This window comes from Etheostoma cragini, chromosome 1 (assembly GCF_013103735.1).
Source record: "Etheostoma cragini isolate CJK2018 chromosome 1, CSU_Ecrag_1.0, whole genome shotgun sequence".
Taxonomy (NCBI): Eukaryota; Metazoa; Chordata; class Actinopteri; order Perciformes; family Percidae; genus Etheostoma; species Etheostoma cragini.
The window spans coordinates 2276461-2293869 of NC_048407.1; the positions used below are offsets into that span (position 1 = coordinate 2276461).

The 17409-nt window shown below is 39.7% G+C and overlaps 2 protein-coding genes across 3 annotated transcripts in view; both read left to right on the forward strand.

The window, feature by feature from the left end:
- Window positions 1-12927, forward strand: part of adgrg1 (adhesion G protein-coupled receptor G1) — a 22409-nt gene extending 9482 nt beyond the window's left edge. Inside the window, exons 2-15 of the mRNA XM_034869720.1 lie at window positions 424-507; window positions 2302-2585; window positions 3607-3793; window positions 4107-4152; window positions 4410-4512; window positions 7069-7191; window positions 7448-7552; window positions 8189-8231; window positions 8345-8451; window positions 8606-8721; window positions 8952-9214; window positions 9504-9603; window positions 9853-10127; window positions 11485-12927. Coding sequence (XP_034725611.1) covers window positions 447-507; window positions 2302-2585; window positions 3607-3793; window positions 4107-4152; window positions 4410-4512; window positions 7069-7191; window positions 7448-7552; window positions 8189-8231; window positions 8345-8451; window positions 8606-8721; window positions 8952-9214; window positions 9504-9603; window positions 9853-10127; window positions 11485-11612 — 1941 coding nt within the window. The 5' untranslated portion in view covers window positions 424-446 and the 3' untranslated portion in view covers window positions 11613-12927. The remainder of the gene's footprint in view (window positions 1-423; window positions 508-2301; window positions 2586-3606; window positions 3794-4106; window positions 4153-4409; window positions 4513-7068; window positions 7192-7447; window positions 7553-8188; window positions 8232-8344; window positions 8452-8605; window positions 8722-8951; window positions 9215-9503; window positions 9604-9852; window positions 10128-11484) is intronic.
- A 3891-nt stretch (window positions 12928-16818) lies between these two features.
- The window catches only part of slc7a6 (solute carrier family 7 member 6), a 12574-nt gene continuing 11983 nt past the window's right edge, over window positions 16819-17409 (forward strand). For both annotated transcript variants that reach the window (XM_034869838.1, XM_034869921.1), the window contains exon 1: window positions 16819-16966. The gene's annotated coding sequence lies outside the window, so the exon portion shown is untranslated. The remainder of the gene's footprint in view (window positions 16967-17409) is intronic.

Genomic DNA, 17409 nt, shown 5'->3' on the forward strand with positions numbered 1-17409 from the left:
GGCTAGGGAATGCATTATGTCAATGACTGGTCCCCACAAAGATAGGCAGACACGACTGTGTGTGTGTGTGTGTGTGCGCGCGCGCTAAAGGGAAAGACTGTTTCCATTGATAACAGCACAGAAAGGTCCCTGTGTGTATTTTGAACATGAACTCATTTGTATTCATTGATAACAAAGCAGACATCTTAGAGACTTTTTGTTTTATACAGGATGTGTGTTTGCACATAGAAAGAAATAAAGTGATGTTTTTGTGTTCCATTGGAATTTGCCTTTTACGTTTCAAATCTGGCAGACAGTGCACCCAATGCTTTTTCATTTAACCCTAAACTTTACCAGCCGCCTGCTGACTGACTGGCTGCCCTCCCTATCTATGTAGAATTACTATATGTGTTCCTCTTTTACAACTGCATTTCTTTTTCTCAGTTTCCCAACGGCAGTTGTTACCAATGGAGCCCCGACTAAGAGATAATCTGAGGGTTGTGTTTGTCTTGATCTTCTTCTCAGCAGGTGAGTTAACCACACTGAAAAAGCTATTTTAGCTTCATTTCACAGTTGTGACACTGAACTGTAGCTCAGCTGGGCCTGTTTCTCTATGTGGTATGTGTTGTCAGGTGCAGACATATTCAAGAAGAGACATTCAGATACAACATATGCTAAAAACTTCAGGTACCACATGTTTACTCTGTAGATGATCTGATTAGAACACAACACAGCCACTTCAAACTGCTATAACTAAGTGACAGTCTTATGGCACACATGCCGTTAACGTGTGTAATTAATGACCAAATATAGTGTGTCAAGTTTAATATTTCATGATAGGTGTAGCATTGCCGGCATTAGGTCAGTGTGAAAATATTTAGCCTATATAAGGATAACAACATTTGCAGTTTCACTTGTACTGAGAAGTGTGTGAGTGTCAGTGTCTTAAAGCAAGGCAGGGTGTATGGGCTCCATTAATTAATGGTCAAAAACTCATTTATGTAGAATGGTATCCGTTGTCATTCCCCCTTTTGTAAACCTGTGTATAAACTCTGCAAGAGTAAAGACTCAAAGCAAAAATGTTGACAATAACAATTACCGTTTTTAACTTAAAATATCATGATTACCACGGTGGCAAACGCATATTTTGGTTATTATAAGAACTCCGAAGGACAGTTTATTGATAGTTATCCTCTCTGCAGAACGTGCAAGTGAAGTTGTTGCCAAAGGCAGTGATCACACTTTTAAAAATACCACAATAATAGAAAACTGTGATAATTTTGGTCACTATAACCGTGATGTTACATTTTCATACCGTTACATCCCTATTTATTATATTTCAACAACAAGGCATTTCAAAGTGCTTTACATAAAACATAGGTATGACACACAAGAATTAAAGCTTGATAATGCTTTTAATACTTAAAAAGGTAGCATCAAACAGAAGAGTCTTCAGCCTTGATTTAGTGTTGCAGCAGACCTGCAGTGTTCTGGGACTTTGTTCTAGATATGTGCTAAATCAAAAAATAACTGAACATTTACACAAGTCCAAAATGTGACCACAACTAATATTTGTGCCCATAAGAAATGTAGAAGATGTGGTTTAAAAAACTGTTGACACATACTGATTTTCAGTATTTTCAGAAAAATATCACTAAGTCAGAACTGGATGAGATCCAGTGGTGGGAAGCAACAAGTACCTTTACTCAAGTACTGTTCAATTTTGAGGTACTTTACTTATACATCTTCTCCATTACAATGCGCTCTCCTTTATTTATTGGACACCTTTATTAATTCCTTCGCAAATTCAGATTAATAATACAAAATATAACCAACAAATAAAGGTTTATATAGTATTAGGGATGAAGATAGTTATTGATTCCATAGTGATCACTCAATAGCAATAGTATAAATAAATAAATAAATAAGGTGATGTACAGTGGATATATAGACATTTGGAATGGGCCATACTGTAAAAAAAAAAGTTTAGTTTTTGTGTATGTTGAGGCTAATACTTTCAAACTTTTACTTTGAATGCAGGACTTTTACTTGAAATAGAGTATTTTTACATTGTGGTATTGCTATTTTTAACTTTAGTTAATCTAAATACTTTTTCCACCATTGATGAGATCGATATTTCGCAATGAACGTGTTTTGTTTGTGTGATCTGTTGAAACCTCCAGTGTCAGCATTGCATTTATTACTCTTATTTAGATTTAATGCATTTTTTTTATTATTGCATATTTTTTAATAATTATGCTTCAAGGGAAACTAAACATCAAACCACTTTTGTCCATGCGTGCATATTTTTGTCTCCTTTAGGTTCAAGTGAACATGACCTGGACTGGAAGTTCTGTGGCAGGTGGCGTCATGGCAAGGCCCCCCTGATGCTGGACGTCAACCTGACCCCAGGCTGTAGCAACATCTTAGTTTTGGCTAACCGGAGTTCTCTGTCCATCAACGGGCAGATCACAGCTCAGTGTAGGCGGTCTGACATGATTTCCCTCAGGAAGTTTGGACTGGAGTCCCAGGAGGAAACTCAATTCTGTCTGTACTGGGAGCCATTACTGGACCAGCTGAAGCTGCAACTAGTTCATAAAAAGAAGGTATGATGAGGAGTTTGTTGAGACATTTCCATGCAGTGCGACATTTAAAGGTCCAATGTGTAGGAAACTTTGTGATAGCACATGAATATGTTGTGTCTACCCCAGTTCGTGCAAATGTAAAATTCCAAGCCAATGTGAATACTTGGAATTGATGTTAGTCGTAAATATTCATGAAAGTTTGTGAACGTGCAACACAGATTTTGATAATCTGGGGCGGCTGTGGCTCAGTGGTAGAGCGGTTGCCTGCCAATTGGAAGGTTGGTGGTTCGATCCCCGCCCCTGCAGTCATTGTCGAAGTGTCCTTGGGCAAGGCACTGAACCCCGAGTTGCCCCCGGTGCTGCGCATCGGAGTGTGAATGTGTGTGAATGTTTATCTGATGAGCAGGTGGCACCTTGTACGGCAGCCCCGGCCACAGTGTATGAATGTGTGTGAATGGTGAATGTTTCCTGTAGATGTAAAAGCGCTTTGAGCAGTTGTTAAGACTGGAAAAGCGCTATATAAATACAGCACATTTACATAATGAACAACTAAACACTTACACACTGGACCTTTAAACATTATGATATGAACCGTTTTTGTGAAGACAAGTAAAGCTTTCAGGTTACTTTATTTGCAAGTAGATTTGTCAACTAGAAAAACAATAGGGGTGCTTCAGAAAATGTCCCAATTTGATTAAATATCAATTTTTAAGCTCCTGATTTGATTCAAAATCGATTCTCAATTAAAAAAAACGATTCACATTATGTACATGTAGTTACTTTTCCCATGTGAAAGTATACACGGCATTACAATACAAAGGAAAAAATGAATTGATTTTTGGAATTCTATGAATCGATTTTGAATCGGTAGAGCTCGAATCAATTCATGAATGTGAATTGATTTTTTTGCTAACCCCTAGGAAAAATAGTAAAGTGATACAAGGTACTTGCAAGAACTCGTAAACGTGCGGTACCTTTTCAAAGCTGGCTCTATGTGAGAGGATGGCAAGCACTGATGAGTTTTTTTGTTTTTGGTGTTCAGGTTAGAGAAGAGAACCTTATTATTTGCCAGCCTGCCAGAATACAGGGCAACTGCTGCACTGATCTGTCTCAAGGTCCCAACACAGAGATCGCAGCCCACGGCATCAAGGATGGAATGGTCAACAAGGATTTTATCACAGACAAAATAATGACAGCTTACAGTTTTCAAGGAGATCCCATAAAATGCAGTAAGCAAGAATGAATGTTATCTACAGCACATCTGTAAATGGAATCTAATTATCAAGATGAAGGTTTTACTGATTGTACCTACTTACTTACTTTCTGCTCTTATGACCCTGTTTCCACATTGATTGTTACACTTTTTAAGTCCCATATAGGTAATATTTAAATGTGGATTACCTTATTAACAAAAAAGACTCAAGAGGTCATTTTAACCCTTTCTTTAAAGATGATACAAATGGTCTTCAGAGACAGATTTTGATTTGAGTGTAACAGTCTAAAGTTTAACCTGTCAACTTCAAAACTTTGCTTCTTTTCCAGAGAAATTATGTGATCAACAGAGCCAGGGATCCTCCTCTGTCACCATGTAATTTCCTTTAATTTTCTTCCTCAAATGCACCATCACATTGACTGTCGAAGTAGCATGACGGTGTTTTTGTTAACATCCGCTGTTTTGAAGCTTTACTGTATGTAATCAAGGGGACTTTGACTAAAAACAGGAAGCTAAACTTTACACTATGTAAGGGCGGGGGCTACAAAAATAACCTTTCTTCTTTTTAAAGACCATCTGAAACCACAGTTTTGAGCGTAATATCATGGTGGTGTCTGGTTGTGTGTATCCAGGGCTTCCGACACTGTGAGGATGTCCAGGGCTCAGCATCACTGCGCTCTCAGCTCCGAGGTGGAGATGAAAGAGGATAGCACAGGCTACAACGTCACAGCGCCTGTAAGACTAACACACACAAAGAGTTCAAGTTTGCAGTGTTGTTTTGAAATTGCAAATGCTTAAATTTCTATTTCTTCAGAACACATTTTCAAAAACCTTTTTGAGACACAAACAGAAAGGAAACTTTTGAACACATGTTTTGCTGGTAAAGGGAATTTCATTGGCAATCATTTAAAACACTGATTATTTTTTAGTTAGTGACTTGATTACTCAATCCTCCTCATAAAGCTTGTTTTGTTTAAGAAAACAAAAGCACATTTAACAGCAATAGCTACTGCAAAGATAGCTTGCAGCAATGGATAAAATCAACACTTTTCTGGTTGTAAATGGACAATGAAGGATTTAGTTTATATTAATTATAAATAGAAAGTACAGTTAATAAATAATTCAGAATAGTAACTGTCATACATATTCAGTCATTCACTCACTTCACCCTTAGTTGTAGATAGAAGGCATTGCATTGACTTGTCTCAACTGTAAACTATAGAATCTGTGACGAGATCTCGCGAGATTAACATATGACGAGACTTCTCATTGAGGTAGAAAGCTGCAGTAGACGGCCCTGGTGTGCGATATTGCAATATTTTGCATAGAGCCGTTACCAAGTATATACACAACCAATATCGCCGATAATATACCGATACTTTTGAATAATTAAGGATGATGAATTTTCATGACCTTTAAGTGTTTTTGTGATTTTACATTTGGATATTAATTAGCTAAAACCCAGGACAGAATTTTCATGTGGTTGTATAAATGTGTTGTGTTACCTCTGTATCTTACAGATTTTTTACAAAAGATACAGCTTGCCGTTGTTTCATTTTTGGACTGATAATATAGCCACCCAGTGTTCTTCCTCTTTTCCATTCTTCTGCTCCATCTCTGTCCTGCTTGTGTGTGTGTGTGTGCTGCTCTACAGTAGCACAAAAGATTGCCCTGCCCATTCGCTAAAGTTGACTCTGAGTTCACTTTTGCAGAGCGGTAGCGGAGTTGCAGTTGTAAAAAGCTGGCGGTAAAACCCAGAGTTAAAACGTTAGAAGGTACGGCGGGTCTCTCGTTCATCATCTATCTGGTGCTCAACACACACAAACATGGACTGCAGCGTGCAGTACAGTGTGGCGCTGGCTCGCGCAGATCGCTCTCTTTCTGTATTTTTTCAAATGAGTCGGAAGCAGAAAGCAAACCTTCAAAACTTGTTTTATAGATATTAAACAAATAAAAATGTTCTCCCCTTGATTTAAAACGGGCCTTTACCAATATAAGAGCAGCAGCCTACTTCCTTAGTTACTGCCTAGAACACTTGGTTATGTTGTAACCTTGGTTCTCTGAGTAAAGACTATTTTTTTCCAGTTGTATTTCTTAATTGAATATTTCTATATGGTAATATAGGTAATCTCGTTTCTCGTCTTGTCTTGTGAGCCGAGTGTCTCGTCACACCCCTACTCTAAAGACATAACATCCTGAGTGAGTATGCTACTTCACTCCTGTGACTGTGTTTAGCCATTTTTAATCATGGGCTTACTTTATAGCAGGTTTTTACCCAGCGAATGAGTAACTAGGTTAACATTTTCATTTTAAGGCAAGGCTGGTGCTCATTTAGTTGAGAAAATAGGTGAGAGTTTAACCACATGAAAGTGAATGACTGCAGCATTTTTACTGGCAAGTAGAGGATGGATTTTGAATGCAGACATTTGTGCTCCAAACTATCTTAAAATATGGCCATTTGTGTAAGTACCCGGCAATCAACTTGCAGATCTACTAGTTACAGCTTGGGCTTGTGATGCACAGTCACAAAAAGATCAGCAGGGTGGTTCAGGTCATTGATTCTACTCAAAATTCAAAACGTTAAAACATGTTAAATTGTTGACTTTGTTCCTGCATTGTGTATTTATTGAAATGGCCAAGAATTTATGCTTGGTTTATGTATAGTGGTTTTCCAGTTTACTTTTCACTCTTTGACTTGAAAGTGGGGTTGGGTATCGCTTGTGTTTTATCCAAAATAAATATAATATAATTAATAATATTTAGCTTTCTATGGTTGTTTGATTGCTAACGTTAGTTCAAAATGCAATTTAGGTGACAGCCTTTGTTGTGTTTGATGCTAACTTGTAGCCAGCAGTAATGAACTTTAAGTAGGTCCATTTTTACTGTATTGACATTACAGAAGTCTCTCGTCAGCAAGTTATTGTAGGCTACTTGTCGCAAAGTGACGCATGTGCAACTCACATCTGCACTTGACTTACATTGGGCGGTGACACCGGTGTTGGAATCATCTACAGGGAAATATAGTCACAATTTACACCGCTTAACATAAGCTGTCAGCATTTTAACCATTGTGTTAAATCCAGTAAAGCGATGCTTCTGGAAAAAAAAAAAGTCTGGCACCAACATTTTTGTTCTTATTCTACCTTGTCACTACCCTTTACCTTGGAACCGATGCCCTGTTGGCACCGTGTTTCAGTACCCAACCCTACCTGAAAGTGATTGGACCCAAACTCTGGTATGCTGTCTCTAACTTTGCAGTGGTCCTTTCTCTGTGTATGTTCTGTTTTCCAGGCCACTAGAGGTGTATCTACAGAAATCACCACCACTGTCTATCTCCCCCCTGCTTTAAAAAGAGCTGCAAAACTGGGAAGCAAAGTAGTCTGCACCTTTTTTAAAAACAACTCCTTGTTCCAGGTAAGGCGATGTCCGCCCTCAGTCAATACAGCAGCATGACTTCACACACCATAGTGTTTGCCATTTTTCCTGATCCAAGCCTAGACTTAAAGGAAATAATATAAGAAATAACATATAAATTCTAATGACATGACATCTACACTAATATGCTCCAGTTCTTTTGCGAATAAACATGTAGGCTGTGTTATATCATGGGAAAGGTAAATGTGTGTGTGTGTGTGTGTGTGTGTCTGTGTGTGTGTGTGTGTGTGTTCAGGACAGTCATAAGCACAGGATTCTTGATGATGTGGTGGAAATCACTGTGGAGAACGAGGTGATCATTAATCTGTCTGAGCCAGTCAGGATTGGCTTTCACCATGATGTAAGTTTGTGTGCTTTTTGTGACTTTTTTGTCTGTGAGTGAGTGTGTCCAACATCATATTGTCTTGTTAGTTTTCCACACCTTCTAGTTCGTCCCTCCCCCCAAAGCCATATGAATGGACCTGAAATGTAGGTGAAATGTTGTTGTTGATGCTGTGGAAAAAAAAAAAAACACACACACACACACTGTCTCTGCCAGTTCCATGACGTCTGCTTCAAGACATTTGTCTCTCTTATGAACACAGAGAACACACAGAAACCACTTGATTTTTGTTCTTACCTCACATGTTGCGAAAACAGATGGTGCTTTCTGTGCGCTTAGGTTTGTCTGTTGCTTCCTCTCTGCAAGGTACACATGCACATAAACAACCATTTAGTGTCATACCTGTACCATATCTGTTTAATTGATATTAAAGTGTGACATGAACTATCTGTGATGATCTGCTCATAAGTCAATCCAGATTGTACATGTAGGACTTGATTAAGGCGACTTATAACAGTGGCAGCTCTTTCAATAATTATTGAATCAAAGAATGCAAAGGTTACCTTGAAACGTGGTTTATAAAAATAAAAATGTGCAGCAAGTTAATGGGAAGTGATTACAGCTCACATCTGTCTCTATCTCTTTTTATTTCAGAAAATGCAATCAAGGAGATGTGTTTCATGGGACACCAGAACAGGTTGGAACCCTTTAGAACCAACCTTATAAACAACATATATCTGCATTTCCCTTTTTAGTCACTGTAACATATGATGTTTAAGTATTTTCAAATCTGTATTTGTCTTTGTACAGATCCGTTCCAGGTCAATTGGTTGGAGGATGGATGCAAGACAGAAGAGAAAGGAGCCAAATACACCGAGTGTCTCTGTAACCATCTCACTTACTTCACTGTACTAGTGGTGAGACACGGAGCTTCTTATAACTACAAAACAAAAAGATTTTACACACCCATAAAGACACTAATACACTTATAGAAATATTATCATATACAGTATGCTCATATGTTGTTGTATGGCCTTGTTGCTTTACTCACTGCTCTGTGTCCCCTGACAGCAAATGAAGCCTCGACCAGTGCGCCACCTGCTGGCACTGACCGCCATTACATCTCTGGGCTGTGCTGTATCTGTAATCAGCTGTGTTGCTCTCATCGTTTATCTCTGCAGGAAGAGGCAAGACTACTTTAGTGTATACAGTTTGTGGAAAAAGAATGTGTGTGTGTGTGTGTGTGTGTATGTATATATATGTATATATATATATATATATATATATATATATATAAATATGAACTGTATTTATGTGAGTGTTTGTGTGTGTATATATATATGTATATATATCTTTTTTTTTTTTTTTTTTTTTACCATTTAATAACCTACTCATTTGCATTCTAATCTCCCTCTAGCAAGCGATCAAAGGAGCACTCCGTACCCATCCACTTTGGCTTAGCTGCGTCTCTCGTCTTACTCAATCTACTCTTCTTTCTCACCGGGGTCCTGGCCAATGTGGGAGGGGAGAGTGTGTGCCCCTGGGTGGGGGCGGGCCTCCACTACGCCCTACTCAGCTCCTTCACCTGGATGGGCATAGAAGTTTTCCACACCTTCTGGCTAGTCTACATGGTTTTCATCCCCCCCCCAAAGCCATATGTATGGAACCTGGTTGGCTTTGGTGAGTGTGTGAATTAATATTTCTACAACTGTACTTCATTGTACTTTTTTTCTTTAATCAATGTTTATTTTCTTTCTTTTTTTAAATATAAACATCATAGTTTATGCAGCAATCAACGGCCGAGAGATTTTATGTTGATCCATTTCAATTGACAACTGATCATCTAAACCATCTCAAATCTAAAAGTCTAAAAAGGGCCTCCACGTCGAGTAAAATTTTGATGTAGATCTTCATGGCTCATGAAGGTAAACAGGTTATTAATGTGTGCCCTTTAAACCTTCTTCTCCAGTTCTCCCTGCTCTTCCTATAATCATCCTGGCTGCAATAGGTGACATTTATGGAGTGAGAAAGGTGGTGCCGAGTGATGACGTCTCCAATCCTTATCTGATGTAAGCAAGATTATTTGAACAAGATATTTGCTGTAGAGAAACAGACACATCAGTCCCTGGATATCGTATAAATAAAAGCTAACACAGTAAATCCCAAAGTCACACAACCTGTCTTTTGACTGTAGTCGTCATCAGGCATATGATGGTATGTCTGTTTTTAGAAAAAACTCAATTCATTTGAACATTATCCTGGCCTCTTATTGGTTCCTCTTTGCGATTATATGCCCTGAGTGCATTTGGTGTTTCCAGGTGCTGGATGAAAGAGAACCATGAGGCCCTGCTCGCCCACTATTTCACCACTATGACAATCCTGGTTGTCCTGGTGTTCTCGGGCATTGTGATGCTCTTCCTAGTCTACAAGGAGATCCGCACCAGGGATGAATGGAAGCAGAACCGTGTGGCTTTTCTCAGCATCTGGGGCCTCAGCTGCCTCTTTGGGACAACTTGGGGTCTGACCTTCCTGGACTTTGGCCCGCTCTCTGACTTTGTTCTCTTCCTCTCCTGCATCCTCAACTCGTTTCAAGGTCCGTGCTTGCGGTGTACAGTGCTAGTTAAAAACCAAATAGACTTCAGTCAGTCCACATTGTACTTGCTTTTTATATTATGTTGTTATGCTTTGCTATTAGCTTCTATCCACTTATTTTATGTTTATGTTTATTTTCTTCTCATTTACAAGAGACCATACCACAGAACTATCACAACAGGACATACTTGCATTTCCATCCATTAAACAGTTTCACCAGATTTTTTACATTGCATTACGTCGTTTTCACCTAGGCAAATATACTGACCCAAAGAGTAAAACAGACTTAAAATAAATCATAAAAAGCTACATATTTTGGTAACTGTAACATTATCTTGTTATTCCCACATTCACAGAAGGTTGAACTATATATAGTCAGGGGTATTTTCATTGTTGGCACAGACATTGGTGACCGTGTATTCGGGGCCATTGTATCAGTGTGGGAATGAGACAAAGGCCATGGTTAATCAAGGCCTTGTGTTACTGTTGCCTATCAGAAGAAAAGCAGTTTCCTGTCACATGCAGGGGGCTTGTTTTTGATTCAGGTCCAAAACTCTTCAGCCCTATTTTTGCTGTATATTGGTAGTTCAGTAAGATCATTTTCCATGCCAACTGGCACACGTGACAGTTTGAAGATATAAAAGTTTTTCTATTTGAATTTTATTTATTTGTTAAATATGTAAAGAAATACTTTACTACACATTATGGGAAATACACAACACACATTTGCTTTCTTGCTGATAGTTAGTTATGAAGATTTTACCACTCTCATGTCTGTATGGCAAATATGAAGCTGCAGTCAGAAGGCAGCTAGCTTAGCTTAGCTTAGCATAACCCCAAACGGGAAACCAGCTGACCTAGTTCTGCTCAAAGGCAACAGAATCCACCTACTAGAATCCACCTACTAAAAAATGGTTTTAATTGACATACTTAGAAAAAAAACCACTAGCAGGCAAACTTTACTCTATCAACAGAGCAAAAACAACTAACAGTCACAGTTCTTTAAAAATGTTAGAGGATACGCAAACCAACGTCCTGGGACAGATAATGGAGCTAATAAAGTTAAAGATTCTTCTACTTCTGTTTCAAAGTTTAGATATGTAACAACATTCTACATTTATTATACATTTTGATTACTTTCTACCTAACATTAGTTCCAGAAACAGGTAAAGTTAGTTTTTATCCCCACCAAAAGATGTTTGTCTTGTGTTATTTACATGAAGCACATGTATGTATTTAAGACTAGTCTAAACGTACATTACACTTATTGCACAGGCTTTTAGCCCCATGATCCTAGAAAAGGGGAAATAATGAAAACAAAGCAATGCTTGAACCTTGGTTGTGGTCTGTTCCCCCAGGTTTCTTCCTGATGCTGCGGTTCTGCATAGTGGACTGGATACGGAAACAGGCTGGGGGCTCTGGTCTGGGCAGCACCAGCACCGGGTCTACCAGGCAACACATGCTGCAACCCCAGGAGAAGAGTTAGATGGACTTAAAACAGGTGGCTCATCAGAGCTGCAGGTGTCAAGCATTTTATGTTAAAATGCGTTCTTTTCATTAAAGTAATTGACAAAATGGAGAAACACGCACTGGTTGTGACACTGTACATTCACTGTTTCTACAGCTGAAATTTAGTTGTCAGTTGTGGTAGCTTCTTGGAAATTTGAGTGGAGTGTCGTTCCACAACTGAAGAGTGACTCAAAGCGTCAGTGAGCAAGCGTTTCACACATCCTACACCTCTGATTCTTCTGGTATCCTCCGGTTTTAAACATCACAGACCAGCTGGGTTGGTAAACACAAGTACACGGAGTGAAATCCACGGACATCACCAGCTTATCAAGTTAAATGACTTTGTTCTTGTAGGTGCAGATTGTGTTCATTAGTCTTCTTATGTGGTGAAGAGTAAGCAGATTGTCCCCTGTGCAGTACATTACTTTTGTTTATAACAGCCACATAATGCACATGCATGGGGAATAGATTTTTTATAATCACCTTGCTGGAAGTATTTTAATCAACAAGATCCACTCAAAACTGGTTCACAAAATGGACTTGATTTATCTTCTCTGGAACAGTGGAGAAGAAATGACACCATCGCTCAGGAACTCACAATACTCCTTATGCAGGCCTGGAGCCTCCCATTGTAGAAGAACTAGACTGGGTCTGGTTATTGAAGACAAAGAATTTATTTGAGATATTTTCAATCGTAAACAATATAAAGTTAATCTTTATTTCCAGATAGAGAAATGTGAGGATCTTTTCATTACAATGTTCTGTCTGCAAAGAAAAACTATATATTACTATTATGATTATTATTGAAGCTCTCCGTGAACCTTAGATAAGCTTTTTTGTACTATGTAAGCATTTGTTTTATAGCTAATTTTGCATATTTTTAGCACTTTAGATTTTCATTCTTTAAAAGAAAATGTTTGTATAGAACCTCAGTGAGTTATGTGTTGTATGTGTTAGAAGACATTTCATATACAGTATGTGCGCATTAAATAATAGCTGGATATAATTTTACAATTATCATAAAACATAATTATCGGTTCTTCATCTTCAAAATGGACCAAAACTTTAAATTGAGTTACTCTTTACCTATATGTAGTCCAATATAACACAGAAATGTCCTATTCCTGTATATATCTTTTGACTGTATGACAAACATTTCATCTCCAGCAAAACCACCAAGTCTGTGATTAGATACTGTGATATTTGCACTTTTTTTATTTTCCAAGGTGAAACTGAATGCCACTCACATGATTGTGAATTGTTGAGTTTTAGTGGATCAATGTAAATAGTGTTAATAAAAATAGTGGGTTTGAAATTGTGTGTGTGTGTCTGTGTGTATCTGTGTGTCTATCTGTGTAAACATTCGAGGCTTGCTGTTTTCCTGCTCATTTCTCCTTATCTGTGCCTGTGTTTCCTCCCCTGGGGGGTTTGAAATGTCATGTTTTCTTCACAAACATGCTGCCTTTCTTCTGTCTGTCCAGTTTTCATTCCCTTGGAAGAAGCTGACTATACTGTCAACAGAAAAGCGTGTATGACTTTTATCTGTACTGCCAGCCAATGCAGACAAGCAAGACATGTCTACATGTCAAAGTGTGATAAAGATGGCCTCAAACCACAAGTCTCCGCCACCAAATGTATTTGTAAAAGTACTGCATTGTACAGTGCTAAAAGGTGCTCGCTGCTGTGGCGTTTCAGTGTCAGCAGGTGGCAACCTTGTCTTCCTAGCCTAGTGGTTGTCACTGGCCTTTATCTCTGTTTATTAAAAGTTTGGTATGTGTTCGATTGGGTGTGTGGGTAATATGTCAACTGCATCTTTGCGCTCTGTACATCAAGGAAAACAAGCAAAATAACTCTTTATTGTATAATCCGTAGGTGTGTGTGAGTTAATGTCCTACTTCTAATGATAGGAATAACCTACAAAAAACAGAACAACACATAAAATTGACTTTTATTTTCTTATACTTTACTGTTAAGATATACTGTACATCTAATACTCTTTGTAATGTAATATTATAATTTTGTAAATATTACCCTAAGGTGGGAAACAGGTCACCTTTCAGCATAACCCTGCTCTTTACCTGTTATTTACAGAATTTCCCTTCGGGGATCAATAAAGTATTTCTGTTTTCTGATTCTGAATATGCATTACAACGTATGACTACTTGGGTCCAGAATGGGCGTTTCTAGGATCAGAACTTTAGGGGGGCTCAGCCCCTAATGACAATGTGACAGGGATGCAGTGCCTTGCAAAAGTCTTTACTAGTAGGCTAGACAAGTTTGCAAACTCTAACTTGAAGCACTAGTATTAATAAAAAAAAGAGAACAGAATTTGATTTTTATTATAATTTTTAGGGAGCCTGAGATTCAATTTAAAGGGGGTTTGATCCCCCCCTATAAAGGGTCTAAAATCACCACTGATTCAGAACATGATGCACCCATGCAAGCACATGGTTGTGTTTGTGTTGCTCTCTCTGCAAAACCCTAGTTTGTCACGTGTGTGTGCGTGTGTGTATCTTTTTAACTATACCTGATACTTCACTAACATGATAACGGCACATACTGTGCAAGGGCTCCCTCTGCCCCGTGCTCCTAGCAGGACTGCTCTAATTACTCTGTCCTTCTGTCCCTCTTGTCTGTTATTCTCTAGCAGCCTTGTCTTATGGGACTGGTTATGTTCAGTTGAAGACCTACTTTTTTAAAACGGGCCTTTGGACGACTTCCCTGCACTTTATTTCAATGTATTCCTTTGTACAGTAACAAAGTATTTGTATTGACTTACTTCCCATCTGTCTATTACAGAAACACAAATGATATATCTCTCAGGTAATGACTTTTAAAACTACTATTGTTATTACAGTATATATTATTCCATGTCCTGCAATGCCCTGCTACATCCTGCTACGCTCTGCGGTGCCTTGTCATGCAGCACTGCTACAGTGGGGGAAATAAGTATTTGACCCCTTGCTGATTTTGCAGGTTTGCCCACTTGCAAAGAATGCAACGATCTATAATTTTAATCATATGTACATTCTAACAGTGAAAGACAGAATCCCAAAGAAAATTCCAGAAAATCACATCAAATGAATTTATTAAAATGGATAACCATCTGATGAGGAAAAACAAGTATTTGACCCCCTGGACAAACAGCATGTTAATATTTTGTAGAAGAGCCATTATTGGCCAGCACAGATGTCAAACGGTTTTTATAGTTGGGGACAAGGTTTGTGCACATTTCGGCAGGGATGTTGGCCCACTCCTCCCTGCAGACAGACTCCAATTCATTCAGGTTCCGAGGTTGTCGCAGGCAACTCGAATTTTAAGCTCCCTCCAAAGATTTTCAATTGGATTCAGGTCTGGAGACTGGCTAGGCCACTCCAGAACCTTGATGTGCTTCTTCTTCAGCCACTCTTTTGTTGCTTTGGCGGTGTGCTTAGGGTCGTTGTCGTGCTAAAACACCCATCCTCGACCCATCTTCAGCTCTCTCACTGAGGGAAGGAGATGTTGGTCCAGAATTCCCCGATACATGGCCCCGTCCATCCTCCCCTCAATACGATGGAGTTGTTCCGTCCCCTTGGCTGAAAAGCACCCCCAAAGCCTGATGTTGCCACCACCATGCTTGACGGTGGGGATGGTGTTCTTTGGGTTGTACTCGGTGTTCTTTGCCCTCCAAACGCGACGAGTTGAGTTGAGGCCAAAAAGTTCTATTTTGGTCTCATCTGACCACATCACCTTCTTCCAGGCCTCTTCTGAGTCGTCCAGGTGGTGAATGGCGAACTTCATGCGGGCCTGTACATGTTTCTTCTTGAGCAGGGGGACCTTGCGTGCGCTGCAGGATTTCAATCCATGACGGCGTAGTGTGTTACCAACCGTTTCTTTTGTAACTGTGGTCCCAGCTGCCTTCAGTTGATTCATCAGTTCCCCCCATGTGGTTTTGGGATGATTCCTCACCGTTCGAATGATCAGGCACACCCCACGAGGCGAGATCTTGTGTGGAGGCCCAGACCGAGGGAGGTTGGCAGTGGTGTGCTGCTTCTTCCATTTCCTGATAACTGCACCGACAGTTGATCTTTTCTCTCCAAGTTGCTTTCCAATTCGCTTGTAGCCCATCCCAGCCTTGTGCAGATCTACAATCTTGTCCCTGATGTCCGTAGAAAGCTCTTTGGTCTTGCCCATGGTGGTGATGCTGGATGCTGGTTGTTTGGGTGTTGACAGGTGTCTTTTATCCAGGTAACGAGGTGAGGCAGGTGTATTTGATGTAGTTAATTGGTTGGGATTGGGGATGTGTCTTAAAGAAAGACTAACTGGCTTGTAGGAGCCAGAATACTTGCTGTTTGGTAGGGGTTCATATACTTGTTTTTCCTCATCAGATGGTTATCAATTTTTATAAATTCATATGATGTGATTTTCTGGAATTTTCTTTGGGGTTCTGTCTTTCACTGTTAGAATGTACATATGATTAAAATGATAGATTGTTGCATTCTTTGTAAGTGGGCAAACCTGCAAAATCAGCAAGGGGTCAAATACTTATTTCCCCCACTGTATGCCATGAACTACTACAAACTACTATTTTTTTTAGTCACTGTTCCTTTATCTTTTATTGTGACTGTTATTGCTACAATTCATCTCAACCCCAACCGCCCCGTCAGACACCGCCTACCAAGATTTCACCGCCTGTCCAAGGTTTTTTCCTAAAAGGAGTTTTCCTCGCCACTGTTGCTTGCTCTAGAGGGAATTGCTAAAACTGTTGGGTCATTGTAAATTATAGAGTGTGGTCTAGACTGCTCTATCTGTAAATTATAGAGTGGTCTAGACCTACTTTCTGTAAATTATAGAGTGTGGTCTAGACCTGCTCTATCTGTAAATTATAGAGTGTAGTCCAGACCTGCTCTATCTGTAAATTATAGAGTGTGGTCTAGACCTGCTCTATCTGTAAATTATAGAGTGTGGTCCAGATCTGCTCTATCTGTAAATTATAGAGTGGGCTAGACCTACTTTCTGTAAAGTGTCTCGAGATAACTCTTGTTACGAATTGATACTATAAATAAAACTGAATTGACCTGTAAATCAGACTGCCTGACTGCTGTCTGTTGTTATACTAACCCTAACACTTATGAGGCCAGTCTATGCATATGCATACAGTGTGCGGCCATATGATGCTCCTATAGCACATGCTCCCGTAGCAGCGTCACTCCCATGACGTCTCTTTCGAGCAGCAGCAGCAGCAGCAGCAGCAGCGGCGGCCGCCAGTTGTTTACGGGTGCTGATGCATTTCCTATGGACACTGGCTTGGCTGACTGTCAAACCCGCTAGGCAGGAGGCAAAGCAGCACAGGTAGGTCTAAAACAAGCCCTGAAACTGGTACTGTTGAACAGGACTAGTTCATAGCTTAGTTTAAACGGAACCTAGTCGGCATATTCGCCGAAGCTAGAGCTACCTGAATTTAGATAACGTTACGGCAGACGGGACGCAGACGTACCCGGTCTGGCCGGCGTCGCGGCAAGCTAGCCGCAGACAGCCTGGATACCACCGGAGGTCACAAGGTTCACGTTCAAAATGAAAGCCAAATTTAGCAATGTAGCAATTCATAAAATCCTTTTTCCAGTCTCTGTTTCATCTTGTTAAAGGTGAGTTGAAAGCAGACACGTTTAGTCTGGGCTGCCCCGGCTCAAAGCCATGGTGGGCAATGGGTCTTTTGTACGTTAACGTTAAAGTCTTGAACCGCACCGAATACTGTTAGAATTGGTGTGTGTGTGTGTGTGTGTGTGTGTGTGTGG